Source organism: Giraffa tippelskirchi, chromosome 1, assembly GCF_054371585.1.
Source record: "Giraffa tippelskirchi isolate mGirTip1 chromosome 1, T2T-mGirTip1v1.2.pri, whole genome shotgun sequence".
Classification (NCBI taxonomy): domain Eukaryota; kingdom Metazoa; phylum Chordata; class Mammalia; order Artiodactyla; family Giraffidae; genus Giraffa; species Giraffa tippelskirchi.
Window position 1 is genome coordinate 198,834,065 of NC_137275.1, and position 25,929 is coordinate 198,859,993.

At 41.6% G+C, this 25,929-nt stretch overlaps 1 protein-coding gene across 19 annotated transcripts in view; it reads left to right on the forward strand.

Moving 5' to 3' along the window:
* The window catches only part of ERCC6L2 (ERCC excision repair 6 like 2), a 176,592-nt gene that overhangs the window by 144,862 nt on the left and 5,801 nt on the right, over window positions 1-25,929 (forward strand). For 13 of the 19 annotated variants that reach the window (XM_081522914.1, XM_081522876.1, XM_081522977.1 and 10 more), the window contains 2 exons: window positions 4,944-5,125; window positions 12,812-13,929. In XM_081522914.1, the coding sequence (XP_081379040.1) occupies window positions 4,944-5,125; window positions 12,812-13,784 (1,155 nt within the window). In that variant the 3' untranslated portion in view covers window positions 13,785-13,929. Of the gene's footprint in view, window positions 1-4,943; window positions 5,126-12,811; window positions 13,930-15,387; window positions 15,614-18,330; window positions 19,185-19,747; window positions 19,842-25,929 lie in introns of those variants that run through there. The other 6 variants (XM_081523003.1, XM_081522951.1, XM_081523039.1 and 3 more) reach the window with 3 other exon arrangements.

Here is a 25,929-nt window from a genome sequence, read left to right on the forward strand (position 1 = left end):
ATTTCAGTATTCTCTGATAGATTTAGCTTTCTTAAGTAACTCATGGAGCTTCCCTGGTAGCTTGGCTGGTAAAGAATCCGCCTGCAATGTGGGAGACCTGGGTTCGATCCCTGGTTGGGAAGATCCCCTGGAGGAGGGCATGGCAGCCCACTCCAGTATTCTTGCCTAGAGAATCCCATGGATAGAGGAGCCTGGTAGACTACATTCCACAGAATTGCAAAGAGCTGGACGTGACTGAAGTAACTTAGCACAGCACAGCACAAGTAACCCCACATTTCCATTCAGTTAATCTTATCGTCAAATGGATTTTTTAACTATATGTTTACATAATTTAGAAATAATTACTATACTCTTTACACTTACTGAGTTTTATTTTTAATAAATATTCCATAAGTTAAGTTTGATTATTTTCATAAAAGTACTATAGTAGAAATACCTAACAATATCCAATAATTTATGAAAATAATCATGAACATACCAGTTACTGTTATAAATTAAACTCGGTGTCAAGCTTTGTTAAAATACTTATTAGCAGACATATTTATATTATACAAATACTATGCAAAGTTCTTGTCTTCATAATTTCCTCCTTAACATTATAACCATAAATCTTAAGAGGAAGGAAACCTACATCAGCATCATGGAGTGTAGAGATAATTCCTCAAAGCAAATCTTGGATAATTTTGAAGAAACTTTTTAGGAAAAGTTAGAAACAATTAGAGGTTTTTATGGAAACTGGGCTTTCTGCTTTCTTCATGTTAAATGATCTCAAAATTTCCTATCGAATACAGACATAGAGTTCCAACTGTTGGCCATTCGGTTCTCTGGTGGAAAGAAGAGTGTATTTATTTTGCTTTCCTGAGCTGGCAGTTTTACCCTCTACCATAATGTTAAGAAGCAATAATATTATCTTTTAAATTCCTAATCCAGCTCATTTTACTGAATTTTTTATTTCTTGACCTTTCATTACTGTTGCTACTTCATACCGTTGCCCCAGTGTCATATGACTTCCCAGCTTTGACATAAGTGGTAGTAAACGAGTTTGCATGTAATTTCACATAATTTGGAATCTTTTCATCTTGGTCGCAAGCCTTGTGCTTTGCTTTATAATAAATTATAACTGCCCCTGGAGTTGCAACTGCATTGTGTCACTATTTTCCTTATATTATCTATTGTAAAAGATACTATTTTACTACAAAATGGTGACACCAGCTTTTATAACCAGGGCATCAAAGTGTTTATTGAACAAATTAATAAACGAAATGTTGTTTCACAACCTTGTTTCAGTAAGTGTAAACTACCCTACTAAAATGGAAATCTGAACCTAGATATTTTTTTAAAATAAAAGATGGAATATTGAGCCCATGTGAGAGAAAAATGCTTTTCTCTTTTCATTATTATCTAAAACAACCAGGTTTTAAAGTATAGCATGTTTGTCATAAATTTAAAATTTAAAATTCACATGTCGGATAGCTATGATTGGAAAAGTTGAATTTTCCTGAAGAATATGTAAAACTAATTTAATAAAAAATGTATCTGTGGTTTGAAATATGAGCTTTATATTGTATATAAAAATATATATATATATATATATATATATAATGCTTCCAGAGTCAGAAAGACCCAGAATAATCATGTAAATAATTGAAGATTGTGATTGCCTGGCATGATTTCTCCATGGTTTCAGAAATTACAGTGTATGAGGAGGGTATGTTCCTTGTTGGCCTAGTTCCTTCTCTTTTGGCTTACTCCCTCTATCCCCACATAGACATTACCATCCCTCCTTATAATAATGGACAGTTATTTCTTGGGAATCATCAAAGATAATGAGATTTTTTATTACGAACTACTAAAATTCATCTTATTTTCTTGTGATGTGAAGTAAATGCATCAAATCTCTTTCAAATTTATCTTTAGTGATGAACATTTTTCTCTCTTTATCAATAATGTTTTAAGATTTAGGAAATGTACTTTCAGCATTACTGAGTGATGCAAAGCCCTGGTTCAAACTGACAACCTGGCATTTTGTGATGCCCATCTGAATCACAGTAGATTTTGAAGAAGTCAGTTTCTTTTCATTAGGAACAGTTTGCTTTAAAAAAAAAACAACAATTATTTCTCTTGTTCAGTTTATTTCAGTGAAATGAACTTGAATATAAATTAAAGAGATAATTTAATTTTTAAAAGGAATAAACTAAATGAGCCATCTTAAAAAGGGAGGGGTAACTCAGCATTTTTAAGTCCCTTAAGAGTACAATCCTCTTTCTGTATGTAAATATTTTGGTTCTCAATTACATTGCATGGTGACAGGAACATAATAGGTGCTTTGTAAATATATGTGGAATGAAAGCCATTCCCCAGCCACATTCAATGATATGTACTACTTCAATCCCATTGAACGAAAGAATAATTGTCTTCCTGAGAATTACTAGTCTGTGTTTTGCAGTATTTGTATGCCTGCAGATTTCTTAAAATGGTAGTTTAACTGGGTGTAGAATTCTAGGTTGATAGGTTTTTTTCCCTGCATGTTGAAGATAGCCTCACTATCTTCTGGTGGCAGTGGTGGTGATAGTAGTAGTGGTAATGAGAAGTCTGCCTTTAGTTTGATTATTATTTCTTTGTGGGATAGCTTATCTTTTTTCTCTGTTTATAAGATATTCTCTTTCCTGTGATATAACAAGGTACAGATTTATTTTCATTTTTCACACTAGAGATTCTCCTTCTTTAGTTTGAAGATTCATGCCTTCTTCAGTTCTCGGCCATTACATCTTTGGCATTATCTCTTCTATTTTCTCTATTCTATCCTTCTAATATTTTACAAATTTGGTTTATCTTCTGACAGGTCTTCTGTCTCTTAATTTTTCTTTCTTGTTTTTCTTTTTTAATCTCTGCACAGCATTCTGAGTAATTTATTCTACTATTTTATAAACTATCATTGTAAGGCTATTTAGCCTGCTGCTTAACACATATTTTAAGTTTGTTTCTATATCCTTTTTTTCCAAACCTATATTTCCCTTCTAGGGTTTGTATTTGGTTCTTTCTCATATCTGGTATTTTATAATACCTAGTACTTCCTTTATCTTTCTGAACATGCTAATAATTTAAAGTCTCTTTCACATTGCTTTGTAATCTATAATTCCTCAGATACAGATTCTCACATTTGTTGTATCTGCCCACTTTCATGGTAGTGGGTTTTGTATGTTCTTTATAATTTTACCTGAGCTCTTCCCCCGCCCTCCCCCTTAGAATCACAAGCATTCTCTAAACTTAAAAAGTGTTCCTATGTTATGTTTTTGTATTTACCCTCATTGAGATCTATGGTTTTCACTGATTCTGGGCTGGTTTTTTATGTTGGTTTTTAGCTTAGATTTTCCTTACAATGCAAGTGTGTTCCACAAATAGCACAGGCTGGGCATTCCATGTTTTCACCAGAGATTCTATCAAGACCAAAAAAGTAGCCTGTTTCTATCCTGTGGCCCAGTTTGGGCTTTCCTAGCTTTAATTTGAAAACTGGACATGCTTTTAATTCCTGCTGTGTTTTTGGTTTGTTGATTGTTTAACTCAGAGAGTTAAATCTTTTCCATTTTCCCTCTACACATGGAGTCCTGCAGTCCAGAACTTAGGACCCATCCTTGAGGGCTGCTGAGCTTCACCTCCCACCTGCTGCTATGTTACTTTAATTTGGGCATCTAGAGATTTTCCTTTCTTACTTTTGAGCTCAAATATAATTTTATTGTTGTTGTCAAATTGCATCCAATATTTCCCAGGTGGCTCAGTGGTAAAGAATCCACCTGCCAATACAGGAGAGGCCAGAGACCCAGGTTCAATTCCTGGGTCTGGAAGATCCCCTGGAGAAGGGAATGGCTATCCACTCCAGTATTCTTGCCTGGAGAATTCCACAGACAGAGGTGCCTGGCACGCTACAGTCCATGGGGTCACTAAAGAGTCCACAACTGAATGACTGAGCATGCACACATTTCTCTTTTTGAAATAAGATGAGGACTTTCCACATATTCACCATTCCATTTTATCAGGGAAATTGGAACCATACAGTTTAAAATTATTTTTTTCTTGACTCACTATTTTTAACAATTTGTGTTAAGCAAGAAACCCTTAGTCTATAAAATAAATATGATTCTCTCTGTAATTTCAATGCCCTATGGTAAACATCTTAACAGTTACTTCCTGTAACTCAGTAGAGATTGAAGTAGGATTTATGAAACTAGTTTATTTCATTATCATATAAAGATTGTTATTTTTAAAAGTTTGACTACTTATGTAAGATTAAATAACTGAAAGTCTGCTTAGTAATATTGAGAAAAATTACTAAATTAAAATTTTTTAAATATCTTATTTTATACCATTATTTACATTATCTATACCATTATTTTCATCACTAATTTGTATCCTTATTTAGGAAAGTAGATGCCAGCATGTGTATCAGTATACCCACAGTCTTGACAGTAGAAATATCATATTACCATTACCTTTAATGTATCTTTAAGAAAGGTATATCTTTAGTATATATCTTAATGAAAATAGAAGTATCACATTACTGCTAAATGTAGTATCTTTTTAAAGATCTAACAAGATCTGGCAGTGTCACTTGGAGAATATGATATGGTTTGGTGGTTTAGTTTCTAAGTTATGTCCAACTCTTGCGACCCCATGGGCTGTAGCTTGCCAGGCTCCTCTGTCCATGGGATTCTCCAGGCAAGAATACTGGAGTGGGTTGCCATTTCCTTCCCCAGGGGATCTCCCCACCCCAAGAATCAAACCCAGGTCCCCTGGATTGCCAGCAGATTCTTTACCAACTGAGCTACGAGGGAAGCCCATGAATATGATGTACAAGATTGTAAGAATATTGGGAAAAAGTAAGACAGGCTTCTTATTTGACTAAAAATGACTATTTTTTCAGTTTTTGCTCTTATCCCTTGTTTCAGACACATAAGGAAAAAATGAAGGGTGATATATCAACATGTACAAAGAAATGCCAACCACCAAGTGAAGGCAGCATTTCATTTCCTCTTTACATCTCACACCCTGTAAGTCAGAAGAAGAAAAAAGTCTTCCGAACAGACCAGACCACCTTCATAATTGGAGAAACACCGAAGGGGATCCGCAGGTATGTCATCTATAATAACACCTGGCTTTGTGAATAGTTCTCAAAAGAAATATAACTACCTAGTTAAATACACAAATTATTTGAATTTTAACTACACTCAGCATCTGAATGTTTCAGAAAAATCTGAATTTGTACACTTTAAAAAGTAAATCCCCAAATTCCCTCGTGACCCAGTGGTTAGAACTCTGAACTTGCACTGCGGCGCCCCGGTTCAGTCACTGGTTGCGGAAATAAGATTCCACAAGCTTTGCAGCATGGCCAAAAGAAAAAAATCCCAAATGTTTTAGTGTTTTAAGAAGGTTAATCCCTGAATTGATAAAAAATGAAATACAGGTAAATGAAATACTTAAGTGCATTCTATTCATTTAGTAGTTGAATATTTATTGAGCACCTGACAGGCACTCAGGCATTGTGCTAAGCGCTGAACATACAGTGTCAAAAAAGAGACAAAGAGCTTACAGTACAGTGAGATGAGGTTTGGCATCAAACCATAAAATTTTCAAAAGTAAAAAAACTTATAAATAATTATGAAATAGTGTGTTATAGGAAAGAAATGGACAGCTTCCTCTATAGAGAATAGTGGGATCAGCAGGGGCACCACTTCTTTCTAGCAGGAAGTCAGGGAAGACCTCTCTACACAAGTGACATGTGAGTTAGGACTTGAAGGATAATCAGGCAAAGAACAGAGTAAGAACTTTCTGAAGAGGGAGGGGCTTTTGAGAGAAGGCTAGTGTACTTAGTGCATAATAAATCGAGGAGAGAATGGCATGAGATGAAGGGAGAGACAGAAATGAAGCTGGAGCATGCAAAGCTTTGTTGATTGTAGAAAAGAATTTGGATTTTGTTCCAACCGCAGTAGAAATTGTTGAAGCATGACATGATTTGATGTATTAATATGTTTCTAAAAGGTTTTTCCAGCTTCTGCCTGGAAGAGGGCAGAGCGGACTAGGGGAAACCATAAGGAGCTAGGTGGTGGCGGTTTGCTAGAGTAGAGTAGTTGCCATGGAGACAGAGCCAATTGGATAAATTCAGTTTGGTGTTGAACTGGTTGTTGGAAAAGGGAGAAGACAAGTTTACTCCCAATTTTCTGCCTTAAACAACAGATTGGATTCACTGAATAGGGAAAACTAGGCGAGACAAAAGGTTGGAGTAAAAAAAAAAAAATCAAGAGTTCTCTTTCACTCGTATTAAATTTGAGGATGTGGGGAAATGTCACATAGGCAGTGGATAATGCTGCCCTGAGATCTGGGGACTGGAGATCTAAAATTTGGAAGTTATCAGCATAGAGATTAGAAATAGATTACAAATGGTTTTTACAGCCATAGACTGTGTGGGCAGCTTAGGAACAGAACACAGAGAGGAGAGGAGAAGCCCCAGGACTGAGCCTGGAGGGTGACTATGTACTCCTGCTGGGTAGGAGGCCCTGTGCAAGACCCTGAAGTCTAAGAGCAGTGAGAGTTTCAGAAAGGAGGGAACACTGACTTTATTGACTACTGCTGAGGACCAGAAGCAGAAGTGGGAAAGCCCCTGGAGCTGAAGGACTCTTTGGTCACCTTCACGTGAGCACTCTAAGTAGGCAGATGCCAAGGTGAGGTGGGCAGGCAGTGAAAGGACAAGCCCCTGGGACTGCTCCTTAAATCTGGATGGGGAAACTGGCAGTAGCTGGAGGGCATTGTGGGATCAAGGGTAGTTTGTTTGTAAGTTGAGAAGATAATATTGGGTTGGCCAAAAAGTTCGTTCAAGTTTTTCTGTAAGATTTCCAACCCACGAGAACCTGTTTGTGTATCAAGGAAAAAGACTAACGGGGAAAAGAGATTATGCCAGGGAGGTGACAACAGAAAGAGTGAAGTCCTGAAGGCAGAAGAAATTGGGATCCAGACCACAGGTGAAGGTCTAGCCTTGAAAGGTACTAAGAGAAAGGGACAACCTAAACAGCATATTAAAAAGCAGAGACATTACTTTGCTGATAAAAGTCGGTATAGTCAAAGCTATGGTTTTTCCAGTAGTCACATATGGATGTGAGAGTGTACCATAAATAAGGCTGGGCACTGAAGAATTGATGCTTTTGAACTGTGGTGTTGGAGAAGACTCTTGAGAGTCCCTTGGACTGCAAGGAGATCCAACCAGTCAATCCTAAAAGAAATCAACCCTGAATATTCATTGGAAGGACTGATGCTGAAGCTGAAGCTTCAGTATTTTGGCCACCTGATTTGAAGAGCTGACTCATTGGAAAAGACCCTAATGCTGGGAAAGATTGAGGGCAGGAGGAGAAGGGGACGACAGAGGACGAGACGGTTGGATGGCATCACCAACTCAATGGACATGAGTTTGAGCAAGCTCCAGGACACGGTGAAGGACAGGGAAAACTGGCGTGCTGCAGTCCATGGGGTTACAAAGAGTCGGATATGACTGAGCAACTGAACAAGAGAAAGGCATAAAGAAAGACACAGATACAATGGGTATTTCCTTAATTAATTGAGAATTTAAAGCATCAGTATTGAGGGAGAGAGAAATTATGAAAGAAGTAATTTATAAAGTAGTAAAGCAAGCTTGTGGGGCTAGAATTCATGAATGATGTTAAGTCCCTCTTTGAGAGTAATTACAATAAAACCATCTGTGCAGTTGTACAGACTTCATTCAGCAAGTTTCAATTGCTCAGTTGCAGACACAGAATAGGGAAACAGCTGAATTTTACCAGGAGAAGGAGAGAAAAGCAAGGAAGCTAAAGGGTGTTTGCAAAGAAGTGATTATAAAGTTGAACCTAAACTGAACAAAGGGATGTTGATTATAGTGAAAAAGCAGAAGAGTCAGTGAATTGGAGGACTTGATGAGATGAAAGGTACAATCCAACATAGTTGTCATGGGGATAATTGTGTAGTTGAACTGAAGCATGATATGATTGAATTCAGGAATTTGGAAGTTGTGTAGTTAGTGATAATGACATTAGTGGTATGATCTAGGCAATAGGGACCTGACATGAAATTGAGTCTTTGGAGGTGAGGTAAAGAAACTGGTGGGCCAGGAGTTGGGTGGGACATCCACATGGATACTGATGTTATCAAGAATGATGGCAGAAGATGGGAAAGGAAGCAACGTTAATCCAGGATCTTGAGTATCAGTCTCCAGCAGGGAGCAACTAAGAAGTCAGTTAACAAGATGGGGTGGGAGTGAGAATGGTTAAGCTGGATAGCATAAACCTTAAAGAGAAGGAGGAGTTTTTAAGAAAAAATAATCTGGAAGCAGCAGTGGGAAGCTTGAACTCTGAGGCTTAAGGATGGAAGGTATAAGAATTTTGACTTGTGAAGGCTGTGTAGGAGGAGGCAGTATCATGAGGAGACAGAGGGACTCCTTGGGTAGAAGACATGGGAGAGCTGGTAGATCATAGCCTGATTCCAGGGGCACCAAGGAATGGTCTGGAAGGAAGAGGGATTGGATTAGATCAAGGATATAGAGACCAGGAGGAGGGTGAGAAGCCAGTGGTCAGGGTAACTGAGGCGTAGTGACTGAGGTAAGCAGGGAGAGGAAGCAAGCTCCAGTTGGTCCTGATGGCTTCTACAGACAATAGGAAAGTGCTGCTTGCTCTGTGTGTTGCAGATGCTTCCCTCGGGGTTTTGGCAACAAATAAGAGTGGCTTTAAGTAAAGCTCCTGTTTATGTACATTTAAAAAATACTTTTTTTTTAACCCTCAGGATTCTCTGTTGTGTTCAGTTCAGTCGCTCAGTCGTGTCCGACTCTTTGCGACCCCATGTATTGCAGCACACCAGGCCTCTCTGTCCATCACCAACTCCCGGAGTCTACCCAAACTCATGTCCATTGAGTCGGTGATGCCATCCAACCATCTCATCCTCTGTCGTCCCCTTCTCCTCCCGCCCCCAATCCTACCCAGCATTAGGGTCTTTTCCAATGAGTCAACCCTTCGCATGAGGTGCCCAAAGTATTGGAGTTTCAGCTTCAACATCAGACATTCCAATGAACACCCAGGATTGATCTCTTTTAGGATGGATTGATTGGATCTCCTTGCAGTCCAAGGGACTCTCAAGAGTCTTCTCCAACACCACGGTTAAAAAGCATCAATTCTTCGGCGCTCAGCTTTCTTCACCGTCCAGCTCTCACATCCATACATGACCACTGGAAAAACCATAGCCCTGACTAGATGGACTTTGGTTGGCAAAGTAATGTCACTGCTTTTAAATATGCTATCTAGGTTGGCCATAACCTTCCTTCCAAGGAGTAAGCGTCTTTTAATTTCATGGCTGCAATCACCATCAGCAGTGATTTTGGAGCCCCAAAAAATAAAGTCTGACACTGTTTCCACTGTTTCCCCATCTATTTCCCATGAAGTGATGGGACCAGATGCCATGATCTTAGTTTTCCGAACGTTGAGCTTTAAGCCAACTTTTTCACTCTCCTCTTTCACCTTCATCAAGAGGCTCTTCAGTTCTTCTTCACTTTCTGCCATAAGGGTGGTGTCATCCGCATATCTGAGGTTATTGATATTTCTCCCGGCAATCTTGATTCCAGCTTGTGTTTCTTCCAGCCCAGCGTTTCTCGTGATGTACTCTGCATATAAGTTAAATAAGCAGGGTGACAATATACAGCCTTGACGGACTCCTTTTCCTATTTGGAACCAGTCTGTTGTTCCATGTCCAGTTCTAACTGTTGCTTCCTGACCTGCATACAGGTTTCTCAAGAGACAGGTCAGATGGTCTGGTATTCCCATCTCTTTCAGAATTTTCCACAGTTTATTGTGATCCACACAGTCAAAGGCTTTGGCATAGTCAATAAAGCAGAAATAGATGTTTTTCTGGTACTCTCTTGCTCTTTCTGTGATCCAGCGGATATTGGCAATTTGATCTCTGGTTCCTCTGCCTTTTCTAAAACCAGCTTGAACATCTGGAAGTTCACGGTTCACGTATTGCTGAAGCCTGGCTTGGAGAATTTTGAGCATTACTTTACTAGCATGTGAGATGAGTGCAATTGTGCGGTAGTGTGAGCATTCTTTGGCATTGCCTTTCTTTGGGATTGGAACGAAGACTGACCTCTTCCAGTCCTGTGGCCACTGCTGAGTTTTCCAAATTTGCTGGCATATCGAGTGCAGCACTTTCACAGCATCACCTTTGAGGATTTGAAATAGCTCAACTGGAATTCCATCACCTCCACTAGCTTTGTTCATAGTGATGCTTTCTAAGGCCCACTTGACTTCACATTCCAGGATGTCTGGCTCTAGGTGAGTGATCTCACCATCATGATTATCTGGGTTGTGAAGATCTTTTTTGTACAGTTCTTTGGTGTATTCTTGCCACCTCTTCTTAATATCTTCTGCTTCTGTTAGGTCCATGCCATTTCTGTCCTTTATCGAGCCCATCTTTGCATGAAATGTTCCTTTGGTATCTCTAATTTTCTTGAAGAGATCTCTAGTCTTTCCCAATCTGTTGTTTTCCTCTATTTCTTTGCACTGATCGCTGAGGAAGGCTTTCTTATCTCTCCTTGCTATTCTTTGGAATATTCTGTTGTGTACAGAATGAAATTCAAACTTCTGAAAGTGGCATACAGACCCCTCATGATTTTCATCCTCTTCCTTAGCAGTTCCTTCTGCCCCTCTGTGCACTAAGTCTTCTTGGAACTGTGCCGGTGCATGTTCCCCCTCTCTCCAGGAGGCTTGTTGGCTCTTTTTTATCTGACTGGCTTGAGGTGACAGCAGCGAAGCCTTCCCTGCTATCCAGCCCACTACCAGTCACTGGCTTAGACACCCCTTTTGTGGATGCCAACAGAGCACTATATTCATCTCCATCATAGGATTTATCCCCTCCCTTCTGGTTTGATCTTCATGTATCTGTCTCTGCCAACCAGGCTATAAACTCCTTGAAGACAGGGAACTGGGATTTGTTGACTGTTGTATAGTTTCTCTTACAGTGCCTTGCAGATAAGAGAGCTCTATAAATATTTTTTCAGTCAATAAATCAAAGTTTTAAGGAAATATTATATAAAAATAGATGTAAGTCTTCAATTTGGGGACTTTTAATCATTTGCTGCAGCATCATCTGTAGCTTTTGTTTATAAAAACATTTATAAACAGTGAGCTTTCCTGATTCATGGCCTAAACTCAGCATCAGCAAAGGAAAACCGTCTTAGTCTGCCTGGGCTGAATACCACAGGCTGCAGCTTAAAAGACAGAAATATATTTCTCACAGTACTGAAGCCTGGGAAGTCCCAAGATTAGGGTGCCAGCTGATTGAATTCCTGGGAAGAGCTTTCTTCCTGGCTTACAGATGGCCGCCTTCTCACTGTGTCCTCCTAGGGCAGAGACGGAGCTCACTGGTGACTTTTTTTTCCTAAAATTTCGTGTATTTATCAATTTTTGGCTGCACTGAGTCTTTGTTGCTGCGTGCAGGCTTTCTCTAGTTGCGGTGCACAGGCTTCTCATTGAGAGGGCTTCTCTTGTTGTGGAGCACAGGCTCTAGAACACAGCCTCAGTAGTTATGGCGCACAGGTTTAGTTGCTCCACAGCATGTGGAATCTTCCCAGACCAGGGACTGAACCTGTGACTCCTGCATTGGCAGCAGATTCTTGACCAGTGGACCACCAGAGAAGTCTTCTGGTGACTTTTTATGACCACTTTTAACCTTAATAAAGGCCCCCATCTCCAAATATAGTCACATTGGGGTTTAGGGCTTCAACATACGGATTTGGGGTGGGTGGCACAGTTCTGTCTATAGAACCCTTACCTGGGGAAAGGAGCAGAGTCTAGTGCCCAGGGTTCCTAAACAAGCTTTCCACTTCCATCTTATTAGGGTTTCAGAAGGCACATTTCTTCAACGGCTTTTATTAATATCTGATGCTAACTTTGAAACTCATTTCTTCAAATACCATCTGACATTAGTTTAGTTACCTATACTGAAGGTCACATCCATCAGATCGATACTGAGAAAGAATCTAGGCATATCAGTTTAGAACTGCCCTTGGTGTGTGTGTGTGTGTGTGTGTGTATTAGTCACTCAGTCGTGTCCGACTCTTTGTGACTCCATGGACTGTGGCCCACCAGGCTTCTCTGTCTATGGGATTCTCCAGGCAAGAATACTGGAGTGGATTGCCATTCCCTTCTCCAGTGGATTGCCATTCCCAACCCAGGGATCGGACCCTGGTCTCCTAGAACTTCCCTTTAGGCTCATCAAAAAGGCGTGTAAAATTTCTATATTGTATTTGTGGAAAAAAAGAGAAAAAAGGATATAGAAGAGAAAAATCTTAAAAATTATTAATTTTTGAGCATTTTCTCTTTTCTATTTATTGATACCCTCTTTCACAATTTTATTTCATGTATCTTGTGTGCAATATAGATTTTCAAATACAGATTATATAAATTATAATTCTGCTATAAGTCATAAATTGTCTGATTGGAAGAGCAGCCTGCTGGGATCATACAATTCCCAGGAAATACCTGATAATAAAAGTCAGAATAACATAAAAAGTTGGTAATTTCATGAACTAAAATACTTTTTCTCAGTAGTGTAAGGGAAGAGTTCACATTCTCTTTAGTGCAAGATGTATGTTCATTGTGATATTAAGATAATATATGCTAATGAATACATTTACATAGCTTTGTTGCTACATAGCATAACACTGATGACAAGTTCTTTAAAAATAAAATATAGTAAAAATAACCATTGGATTTGTTCATTAAATCTTCAGAAAACAATTTGAAGAAATGGCTTCTTATTTTAAGTTGTCTTCTGTAAAGGAATTTGCTAAACATGTAACTAATGCCACATCAGAAGAACGACAGAAAATGCTAAGAGACTTTTATACTTCTCAGTATCCAGAGGTAAGAGAATTTTTTGTGGATTCTCCCTCAGAATGCACTAAGTCTGCCTATGAGAAAGGAGAGAGAGTCAAGAATAAGTCTGAAAAAAGAGAATCTCTTATGAAAGAGCAGCTATCAGATTCTGAAACTTTGTCATTTAAAAATTCTACCAAAAAATTTTCTCCAATTTTCAGCCCCAACATATGTAAAAAAAAATCAATTAAGTTTCAAAATCACAGTTTCTGTAAAGAAAAGGTGCTTTCCAATGATGTGGAAACTAAGAAATTACCTATAAGCTGTACCCAAGAGACTGACAAGGGGGAAAGCAGCCAAGAATCCAAAGATACTGCAGCATCCTGTTCCCTGAACAGTAAATCTGGAGCAGATGAGTTGGAAAAGTTGGAAAATGCCAGGAAAAACCAACAGGATCTCACCGGTTTGGGTATTTCAAGAAATGGACCCATCTTCAAAGTGGAAAACAAAACAATAGAAAATCCAGTGTTAGAAAACACTTCTGTGGTAGGCTTACTTGGTGACACCTCTATTCTTGATGACCTCTTTAAAAGTCATGAGAATAGTCCCACGCAACTGCCAAAGAAGATTCTTTCTGGGTCCATAGAAAAAGCAAAACAGAGACCAAAAGATTTCTGGGACATCTTGAATGACCAAAATGACGACAGTCTTAGTAAACTCACTGACTTGGCAGTAATAGAGACTCTCTGTGAAAAAGTGCCTTTTGCTGCCTCTTCCAAAAAGAAGGAGGATCTCGAAGCTTCTCTTTGGAAATCAAACGATAAATTTTTGTGGAAAAAATTTAACTCAAGTGATACAGATGAAAGCACAGCTAATACACAAGAGTGATACATAAACATATAGACTAATTACTACAACCAATGAATTTCTGCCATCAATGTTTATAACTCTGTATTCCACACTAATTATGTTACAAAGTTGTCAATATATATTTTTAATAAACTCTTGCTCTGGATTTTTTTTAAGGCTCAAATGTTACCCTGTGTTGGTTTTCCTTGATAGCTGATTTGATCTTTAAAAAAAAAAAGATAGTATTATAGTATAAACCTCTAATATGAAATGGAAAAGATCCTAGATTTGTTACTAGGAGACCTGGGGCATCTCTCATTGTATAATTATGTGACCTTAGATAAGTCATTTAGGCTAATGTGCAGCCATTTCCTCATATGAAAGATGAAGGGCTTGAAATAGATGAACATGAGTATCTTCCAGTTTAAAAACACTTTGTTTCACTCTCCTAGATCCCATTAAGTCATAGAACCAAATTATGCTTACCCCCCAAATCAAGTGTACATTAATGAGTTTCTTACTAGCATTTGGAAGATTAACTGTTTTCCTTTTCCCTCAGTATCATGTGCTATCATTATGAAATTATTTATACAAAAGTAATAATGAGTACTAAATACATGATGTATATTAAAATAGTAAGCTCATAACTGCTCAAAAGCAAAGAGTTATGTTGTATCACTTTACTATCAATATATGAAGTATGATGCTAAAGTAATATAATTATTATCATTAGCCACAGAACACCAATGCCTCAACTTTTTATACAAGCATATAAAACTTTGTATATTACTTTTGTATTGCTCTTAGGGTATGAATAAATGAGTAAACATTTGATTTTATTTAAAACTTTTATATTTTGTTGAATTTAACATATGCTTTATAACCAATGAAATGTGCTTGTTGTTGAATTCACTTGTTTGGAAACATTCATTCGGCCCCTGTGTGTACTGTGCTGTGAGCACTAGATGTACAGGTGAGGCACTGCTGCCAGTAAAACAAAGGAAACCATATCTGTAAAGAGTCATGTCTGCAAAGCCCCTGGTACATGTTAGCAGATTCGAGCCTTCTACTGACCCACGCACAGATGCTCTGTGGCAACTTTTTCCTCAGTTGAACTTGCAGGGCTATGATGGGAGGAACTGTCCAGAAAATAGCAGTGAACCAGGAAATAGTGGTGCTCAGAGAACACTGTGAATTGTTACTGTATTGAGGGGAGAGGCCCTTTGGAGTACCCAGCCATTGTAGTGTCAAGCTATTGCTCAGAAATGACAAAAAGAAAGAAAAAAAAATCTTTTCTCAGGGGACCAAATGGCCAGTGAATGGCCTAACTCTCTAGGGCAGTGTTCAGAGCTATGAAATATATTTTACTTCATGACCCAGTACATATGTATTAATACATATAAGTGAAATAAAATGTTTATGAAATATTTACCCTTAAGGCATGCAACATACTTTGATATTTTCTCTTCTGTTGTAATTTTGGCTCTTGTATATGTATTTTTTTTAATGTTTTCATAACCCACTAAATTGATTTCATGATCACTAATGATTGGTAACCACAGTTTAAAAATTCAGTTTTAGGTTATATAGACTTAGTTGGGTTTTTTTCCTTTTTTTCTTTTTTCTTTTTTGCTACTTGCAGCGGAATTGTATCCAGACTTACTAGATGCTACATTTCACCACCAAGAGCTTGCTGCAAAATGAATGTGCTGTGCAGTCTGTGGTAGACTTAATATATAAATGTTGTTAGACTGTTGTGGGATCAGCTCTACCAGGACCTCAGAAAGAAAGTAGCTACCTCTTCAACTCAGCTTACATATCAGATAGTAGAGTTCAGTCATTTTAATAAAAGTATATTTTTCATAAAATCAGGTACTTTTTCATTTTTTTACATAGACTTGACCTTAAAAACATAAAATGATGTTCATACAAATACTAGCTCTGTACTCTTCAAATATAGTGAAATGCTATTAAAAGAGATTTTTATCAATGATGGTCAAAATGGGAGTAAAAATACAGACCTGGAGTTAAGAAGTTAGTTTCCAACAGTTGTCAGTGAAATGTGTTGTCATAATTATCACGTAGGAACAGTATACCAAGCAGAGTATGAGGTTCATTGTGGAAAGGAGCCAGTCAGAATGTTCCAGAAGGGTAACTGTAAAAGTTGAATCTCCTTGCCATGGAGCAGTGAGAAAATTTGGTTCAACCATTGATGGATATGGGAACAGACACTATAACAACAATCCTTCCTTCCTACTCCACTGATGGTGTGCTACCAAGTTCTGCCAACTAAGTAGGTGACCACAGGCAAATCCCAGGGCTTCTTTCAGCCTCAGTTTCCTCTTTAAATTGGAGATGGACTGATCAGTGGTGGGTCGAGCATTTTTTTTAAGCAATTGAAGTCCACTGTAAGTAGAGGCTCAATTATAACAATTAAAATGGAGGTCCATTGATTCAAGGAGCACTGCTGTGGCTCCGTGTAGTATTAGTTTGAAAAGGAATAAGATCATTGCTAAAAACCTTCCAACTTCAAGTTTCCATGATTCTATTTGCCACAATGTTTGTTTTTTTTTTTTACTTCTCTTCAAAGCAATGACAGTTTCTGGCTGCTAGCACTCAACACACAGTTGTCATTATTGGAAACTGAGGCAAGATACTGTGAAATCTTTGCACTCGAATTCCTCAGAGTTCCCTTTAAGCCCTGAAACCACTTAGTTGGGTAAATTAACATCATCTACAAGCAGTGCAGCTGTCCCTATGTGTTCAAAGTGACGGAACCTTAGTTTGCAGAGCTGAGTTGGTGGTAAACTTTTCATCAATCCATAGAATATGAGAAAGCCAAGGGCAGTATACAGTTGTTTTTAAAGTTGATTGTGCAGTTTTAAGATTCTGAAGTTATTCTTCCTTTATGATACAAAATGATCTTACAAAATGATACTATATTTCACCTATTTCATCATCTTTACTTGATGTAAAAGTTGCTAACCATATGTCAGTTCCCAAAAGTTTGACATTTACTGATCTTCAAAATCTGAAAGAATGGATTCAATGCCTCCATCGAAGGTTGTTTTTCACATGTGAGGCAACTGAGCTCCACAGTCACTATGTCATAAATCCAGTTAACAGTGGATTGGGGATCTACCGAAGATGTCAGTGAACCTGAGATACTATAAGACGCATCCGCCATCAAAGAGCCCAGGGTGCAAAGCACTTTTTAGGCTCCTCACCTAATTCTCATTTAATCATCATTGATGTGACCTCTCCCAGTTCTATCCCCACCTTCTTTTGCAAAACATGCTTTACCCAGAACTCTGGAAGGCCTTAAAGGAAAGGCTCGTAAGCTCAGGAACCGGTCTTAGCCCTGGTGACACTGCATTTGCCCTGGGTGACAGCCCCATACACGGCCCTTGCCCCATCCCTCTCCCATTGCTGGCTCCACATGGTGTTTCTGGCCGGTAGAAAGGACACTGCACTTTTTTCTCTCTTAAAGATCAACCATAGGATCTTGCCTTACAGGATCTTGCAGAGTGTTAAGTATGAAAAAAGTGTTTACTCTCTGCCCCTAGAGGGAAAGACTCAGACTGACTCTCCCTTTGGAAGTCCAGAAGTCTGAGGCTGTGTGGTTCCCAGCCCTCAAGTGGCAAGTCAGAACCACCTGCAGAAGCTTTTCCACACACAAGTGCCCAGGTCCCTTCCTGGAAGATTCTAGGCAGCCATTTTGAAAGTTTCACAGTAATTCTGATACGTTAATGTTCCATCTGAGACTTTGTTGCTGGACAGGACTCGACATCTCCAGTAAGCCTCCAACCCACATGAGACCAGTGGACATAAAACTGAGCTCAAGCTGAAGCCATTCTATTTTTTTAGGCCCCAAAGTGATTGTTATGTTCCCATAAAAATATTCACACACGGAACTGTTTCTCTGATGAAACTTTATCAAAAGTATTTCTTTTCATGATGGTTAACAATTTTTGTCAGAATATTTATCCCCTGAATTTCCAGATTTAAGACCAGTCTTAATTATATGAGCATGGTGGCCTCATGTCACTGACATGGATAATGCCCAAAGGACATTCTCGATTTTGTACTGTTTTCTCTCACAGTTAAAAAAAATCAAGAATGCCTGTCTCTATAGATGTCTTTGGCCCCCCTCCTCTCATTGAAAGACATAACTGAAATTCAATTTACATTGTTTATATTAAATATATAAATAGCAAGGGGGAAAGAAAGTGTGCATCTTGGAATTTCCTATACATCTCTAAGGAACCTCCAGTGAGTCCTCTTGTCAAATACGAATTTTTGTCCTCCCCTATATCTTTTAATATCTATTTCTTTAATATCTTTAAACATCTGTTTCTGCTTTATTGACTATGCCAAAGCCTTTGACTGTGTGGATCACAATAAACTGTGGAAAATTCTGAAAGAGATGGGAATACCAGACCACCTGACCTGCCTCTTGAGAAACCTGTACGTAGGTCAGGAAGCAACAGTTAGAACTAGACATGGAACAACGACTGGCTCCAAATAGGAAAAGGAGTACGTCAAAGCTGTATATTGTCACCCTGCTTATTTAACTTACATGCAGAGTACATCATGAGAAACGCTGGACTGGAAGAAGCACAAGCTGGAATCAAGATTGCCAGGAGAAACATCAATAACCTCAGATACGCAGTTGACACCACCCTTATGGCAGAAAGTGAAGAAGAACTAAAGAGCCTCTTGATGAGAGTGAAAGAGGAGAGTGAAAAAGTTGGCTTAAAGCTCAACATTCAGAAAACTAATATCATGGCATCCAGTCTCATCACTTCATGGCAAATAGATGGGGAAACAGTGGCTGACTTTATTTTTGGGGGCTCCAAAATCACTGCAGATGGTGATTGCAGCCATGAAATTAAAAGACGCTTACTCCTTGGAAGAAAAGTTATGACCAACCTAGACAGCATATTAAAAAGCAGAAACATTACTTTGTCAACAAAGGTCTGTCTAGTCAACGCTATGGTTTTCCAGTAGTCATGTATGGATGTGAGAGTTGGACTAGAAAGAAAGCTGAGTGCTGAAGAATTGATGCTTTTGAACTGTAGTGTTGGAGAAGACTCTTGAGAGTCCCTTGGACTGCAAGGAGATCCAACCAGTCCATCCTAAAGGAGATCAGTCCTGGGTATTCATTGGAAGGACTGATGGTGAAGCTGAAACTCCAATACTTTGGCCACCTGATGTGAAGAGCTGACTCATTTGAAAAGACCCTGATGTTGGGAAAGATTGAAGGCAGGAGGAGAAGGGGACGACAGAGGATGAGATGGTTAGATGGCATCACCGACTCAATGGACATGAGTTTCGGTAAACTCTGGGAGTTGGTGATGGACAGGGAGGCCTGGCATGCTGCGGTTCATGGGGTCGCAAAGAATTGGACACAACTGAGTGACTGAACTGAGCTGAACTGATATGTTTTAAACTTTGGATTTTTCTTTAGTTTTCGTAAAGTGAGACATGCCTCTGGACTGAAAGATGGACTTCAAAAGAGGCCTTATTAAGCTAATCTGCATATATTTTCCTCTTTCCTAAAACTATTATGAAAGTATTAATAAAAACAAGAGAAAAAAATCTTAATTTTTCAAAACATAAATGTCAACATGTAGTCATGGGAACTTGTGATCTTACATGATCAGAGTCCACCGGCATTGCTCACCTGCCAGTGCCCTCGCTGTGCTTCCCACACTCAACTGTCTCACCATACTAGCCCGCACTCACTGCCTTCCAGACCCAGCGCCAGTGCCCTAAATGGTCTCCCTTTAACACTGCCTAGCAAAGCCCCAGGGTTTTCCCAGGTCAGTTCCTATCTGCCCCCACCAAGCATCCTGTTCACCAATATCAGTGGAGCCCCCAGTGCCCTGCCCAGCAAACTAATATCTTCCCCTCCTCAATCAGTTTTCCCCAGTCTCCCCAAACACTTCATCCAACTTGCATCTCAGACTTCTTAACTCCCCAATTTCCCTTGTTTGTAGATACTTTATCCTCCTGCTTCACATATTGGGAAATGCCACCAGTGAATGAGCTCTGAATGTCATACTTGGGAGACTCCAGAGGTCATATCACCAGGCAAGTCATACCCAGAGGTAGCAATTCACTGACCAGCCAGGAAAAGGCAAAACTAACCAGTTAGTGGGGCCTTTGCAGAGGTGCCGTTTACTGCCTGAAATGTCCCAGAGCTGCCACGTTGCCCTGAAAGGCACAACAAATCCTGTAGTCCTAAAAGACCCCACAGGGCACAGCCGGTGTGTGGGAAATGTTTGGGGGAGGGCAAGCAGGTCTCGGGAAGCTGGAAGTGTCCCCTGGGAAGGCGTGTGAGTGAGGGAAGAAAACCCACCAAGGAACCCAGGCACAGATGAAGGGTGCTCTCTTGCGTGGTGGAAAAGGCAGGCTTCCCAAGTGCAAAACGGAGAAGAAGCACGTGCTGGGCTGGAGTGATTACAGCAGATCACCCCTGACGTTCTGGGATCGCGTTGGTGGCCAGGCCTGAAAGAACTGGAAGGCCAAAACATCTTTTCTTCCCTTGGCCTTTAAAACCTCAAATGAGCAGGTAGGGTGGGACTAGGACAGAAGTTGGAGCTTTGGATTGCCAAACATAAAATGCTTCTGACGACTACCCTAACCTCAAAAATATGCAAGAAGGCTAGGTGGGGGACAAGGGAGAGACTGCGAGTTGAGTGTCAATGACTGGAAGTCCTGAATGTCAGCACCACGCAGAGACTAACCTCTCTGGGTAGGGGGGGTGCCGATGGGCTTTCCCCCTCGCCTCTTAACTCAGTGGATGGTGTCGGCACCAGCAGCCGAGCTGCCACCCGACCTGCGGGACAGGACCGCTATCGCGCTCTGCTAGGCCCCCCGCCACCCCACCCCACCCAACCCCCCTCCGCTTCTCTCGGCGCTGCACGCCTTTTCCCCCAGAGCGCCATCGGGTAATCCACCTCGCTGCTGGTTCCGCCTTCCTCTCTCTCCCTCGTGGCAAGCATATATTAGACACTGTATGGAGAAATCGCTCCAAGTAAAGTAAAGCTCATTTGAATTTTCCTCAGCGAGTTTCCAGGCCACCCGCCGCTGCTGAGGGTCGTCACTAGAAGCCCCTGCTGCGGTGCCACACAACCCGAGCAAGGATTCACCACCCCCCAAGAAGGGGGAGTCATCCACCAAATTAGGCTTACTTTCTCCCTTTTGGGGAAAAAAAAAAAAGAAAGCGAATTAAATTATGCTTTGGCTGTATTGATGGAAAACATGAAAAGCAAACTCCGGGGCCTCGTGCCTCGAGGGCACTTGATCTCCCGTTAGCTGCAAACCTCAAGAAAGTCCGCGAGCCCCTCTGTGAGCAGCAAGCATTGGGTTGCCGATCTCCACCGGTCCCTGGGATCTCGTCCACCGTGAAAAGTGAGGCAAGGAAGGTGGAGGGGGTGCCCTTTGGGGTGGTGGTGGGGGTATCCTGCTTCCCCTCGAGATTCCGGGCGCCGTGAGCACGTGATAATACCCAACCCTGGTCTGGGGAACCCGCAGGAGCTTGCGATCCAGCCGGGGAGAGACGGAGGTGGGGGTCCCCTCGATGCGCACAGCCCGCGATCGCCCCGCACGCAGACACTGCCCGCGCCTGCGGGCTCAGAACTCGGCGGGTAGTGAAAGGTTAGACACCCGCCCATCCGCGGGCCGCGCGGAGACTGGGGGAATCGAGCCGAGAGGGGGCCCCCTTCCCGCTGCCCGCGCGCGTCCCGCCCTGGCCGCCGAGGGCGCGAGGCCGCCGGGTGTGAACGGCGAAGGTTTCTGCGGTCTGGCCGGCGGCCGGCTGGAAAACCAGCCTCAATTTGATCCCCAGCGCCTCTAACTGAGGTCACGGGAAGCAGGACGACGGGGGCGCCGGGTAGGTGGGCGGATGAGCTCTGACTGAGGACCGCGAGATACGGAGGGCGCTAGGCAGAGAGCCAGCCGGCCATACGGAACTCCTCCTGGCGGGTCCCGAGCTCGGTGCCTGCGAGCGCCCCTGGGCGGCTCGGCAGGGCACACCCGACGGCGGCGGAGCAGACGGTCCAGGGAGGAAATCGGGCTTAGCACCTCCTCGCACAGCACCTAGATCCCGGCCAGCTGCGCCGGGAAGCGGGCCCCCCACGTGCAAAACTGCTCCACCTCCTACCCTAATTTCACCGTGGCACTCACAGCCGCCTCTGCGCCTGCAGCTTCTGTCTCCAGTCCCAGACCGCACGTGTCGCACCCCCGCACCCCCCCATCCCCCGCCCAAGATCTTCCCTGCTGCTGCCCTCCCTCCTTTCCATCTTCCTCCCGCCACCCAAGCCCGGCCCTTGGCCAAGGGCCCGTTCCCAGCCTAGAGTCCTAGAGAAATTTTCTCCGAAATAATGTCTCTTACTGCCAAGGGTCCGAGGTCCCGCCCCTCCACCTCCCATCTGGATGCCTGCAGACTTCTCTTTGGATTTCTAGTCTTGCTTCTCCTCCCTCCCTAATCCATTTTCCACACTGCTTCCAAGAGCGTGTTGAAACCCAAGGGGACCCCGGTGGGGGTAAACCTCGTATTTCCTCTGTTAAGCAAGCTAAGGGTGCTTGGGCTGAGGAATGAAGGTTCTGAGGGCTTCGGTTCTCATTCATTGAGCACTTGCTATGTCATTAAGCATTTCAAGTGCATATTCTCATTTGACTGTCCAAGAACCCTTCTGGGTAGGAATTATTAAGTATTATCATCTATTATTATGAAGCAAGAAACTGCAACACAGAGGATCACACAGCTTGTGGGTAGCAGAGGCACTTGGAGCCAGGCAGTCCTGCACCGCCCCCACCCCGCACCCCACCGCTGCCCCCAGTCTTTTTCTCCACCACTGCAGAAAGCCCTGACCCTCCTAACAGGGATGGAGTGACCCACAGCACCAGCTGTGTCCTAGAGGCTGGGTGGCAGCAGTACTAAGTGGATAGGGCAGGCGGATGTTAGTGGCTTAGGGGTCTGAGTTTCTCGAAGAAACTCAGCTTCTCAGAAGAGTCTCCACTTTTGACTCCTCTTCCTGATACTCACCTACCATCCTTAGGCTGCTCCTCTTACCTGGCAGCATGCTGGAGACAACACAGGCGTCTAATCCAATCCCCAAAGCAGACTTCTGTCATTCTCCTCACTCCACAAACACAGGCTCGAGAACCCTCCATCTCCAACACACACCCCTCCACCTCACAACCCGCTTCACACCCCCATCTTCCCCCCTCCACCTCCTCTCATCCCAGCCCAGGCAAACATCAGCCTCTGGCCAGTTCCTTTGCCCAGTGAATGAGACCAACTCTGGGAAGTGAAACTGAAAGTGGCTCAGTTGTGGAGAACTCGGCAACTCCACGGACTGCAGCCTGCCAGGCTTCTCTGTCCGTGGAGTTCTCCAGGCAAGAACACTGGGGTGGGTAGCCCTGCTGTTTTCCAGGGGATCTTCACAACCTAGAGATCAAACCCAGGTCTCCTGCATTGCAGGTGGATTCTTTTTTTTTTTTTTTAATAAATTTATTTATTTTAGTTGGTGGCTAATTACTTTACAATATTGTAGTAGTTTTTGCCATACATTGACATGAATCAGCCATGGGTTTACATGTGTTCCCCATCCTGAACCCCCCTCCCACCTCCCTCCCCATCCCATCCCTCTGGGTCATCCCATTGCCCCAGCCCTGAGCATTTGTCTCATGCATCAAACATGGAATGGTGTTCTGTTTCACATATGATAATATACATGTTTCAATGCTATTCTCCCAGAATGTCCCACCCTCACCTTCTCCCTCAGAGTCCATAAGACTGTTCTATGCATCTGTGTCTCACATTCTGCCTTGCATATAGGGTTATCGTTACCATCTTTCAAATTCCATATATATGCATTAGTATACTGTATTGGTGTTTTTCTTTCTGGCTTACTTCACTCTGTATAATGGGCTCCAGTTTCATGCAGGTGGATTCTTGAGACCGTCTGAGCCACCAGGGAAGCCCTTTGTCCTGGGAGAGGGTGGGAATTCTGTCATTAATTAGTGGCTGGGAAAACAAGTGTCAGCACCGCTTCCCTTTCCAAGAGCCACACTGGCACCACAAGTGTCCCTAGCCTCCACTTCTTATCGAGCAATTAAGGTGATTCCTCCCCACCGGACCTTCTATAACCTAGATAAGATGGACAGACTTTTGGAGATAGTAAACAGGGGCCATCTGATTAGCATTTGCTCATGTGAATATCCGATTTTAATTTCTGTGAACTTGCCTGTTAGGTAATACTTTTGCTTTCTTTTTTGGAAATATATGTATTCCAATTTCTGTAATACATGTCCTACTAGTGGCTTTATTGCTTTTTTATATAATTTTAAATTATTTTTTCTGTATAGATTCATAATATGAAATTAAAAGGGTAAAAAAGAGCAATTTCCCTCATCACCCAGGGGCAAGCTCTGCCATCTTCACTGTTACCTGCACTGTTACCACTATTGTGGGTCTCTTTTGGAAATAGTCCACACATTTATAAACATGCCTCATTTTTTTTTTACCTGGATACCTCTGGGTTTGCACCTAAAACATATAGTAATTGATGCTTTGAAAAAAAATCAGCAGAGTTTCAGAATGAAGGGCTGAGATTCTCAACCTGCCCATGGTTCAAACTATTAATCAAGTGGCAAATGGCAAGAATGAGGAGGCATCTGCCTCAGATAGAGACTGAAAGATTTCCCCAATAACCTCTGGTTGCAGAACAAGAAATGCAGGAGAATGTGAAATGTACAAGATTAGACTTAATATGATAGGAGGAGCTGCTGGGTGCTAGAATCTATCACTGCAGTAACCACATGTTCGAACAACTTGGCTGTTGATCAGATGAAGGAGTAATCAGGCAACACAACCAAGCAAGAGTGGCCTGCTCTTTCTCAAGATAGATTTTAAAATTTTTCTGGGGAGGGGTGTTTTAATATCAGTTTTGTCTGCCAGAGACTATCTGAGTCTCAGGTGTCCTGAACACTAATTGCTTCCCAGAAATGAACTGAGGCAACCACCTATAAAGTCGCTACTAACTATTGCTGCAATGACCAGTCTGATTCAGCTCCTCTAGTCCAGTGACTTCATAAAGAGAGGCTATGCAGCATACCTCATGCCATCCCAAAGATTTGCATTCTCTGGTCAAAGTCCCTGTCTCATTACTTTTTCCTCCATCCTTTGGTGGAGCAGTGGTGATCAGGAAAAGGAGAAGGTGTAACCAGAGTGGATGAAGGGATGTCAAGGACTCAGATTGTTTAAAATCTGCCTGATCAGTCCCAGTGTCATTAGGAAAGTACACATTTTGCTTTCCTAGATGAGACAAGGTGACATGACATCACACAGCAGAGCTCCCTTAACTTGAAGGCTGTGCTCCTGGATGTCCTGTACCTCTCTATCAATCTCTTCTTAGTCTCCTTGGTGGGCTCCTACTTCTCAGCTGCCCTTGTGTTTCCTAGGATGCTGCCTTCAGGGTATGGTTAGTCTCATACCACACAATCCCCATTCATTTTCAGGTTTCCAATTAATCTATTTGGAGGTGATTGTAAGTCTTCAGCACAACTCCGACTTCTCTTCTGAGTTTCAGACTCACATCCAATTGCTTTGGTGTAAGCACACTGCCTTGGGTGATCTATGGGCACCTCACACACATATTCAAAGTTAAATTCTTTAACACTCTACTAGTTCTTCTCCTAAGTCAATGATTTTACTGTCAATCCTTGACCTTATTACCCAAATCTCAGCACCATCTTTTTCACTGGATGAGTCCATTTCGCTCATTCACTGTTTATTCAGTAATCAAGTCTTCCAAATTTTACCTCTTAAATATTTCTTATATTCTTTTTTAAGATTTGTTTTTAATTTAAATTTTGATAGATACTATCTTCCAATGGTTCTAATACCAAAAATATGAAAGAGCACACACTGAACATTCTTAATTCTCATCACTTCCTTCTCCTGGTAATTCATTTCTGCTCTCTCAGGCACCATATGGATTCATTTATTTACACCCTTCTAGAAAAGTGTTTCTCAACCTTTTTTTTTTTTATCACCACTCTCCTAAGGAGTCTTTGGAGACATTTTTTCTGATTATTGGCTCCCCTTTTAATTTGCATACCCAAGTATATTGTGTATCTCCTTTTGTATTGTGTATCTCCTTTTATGTAT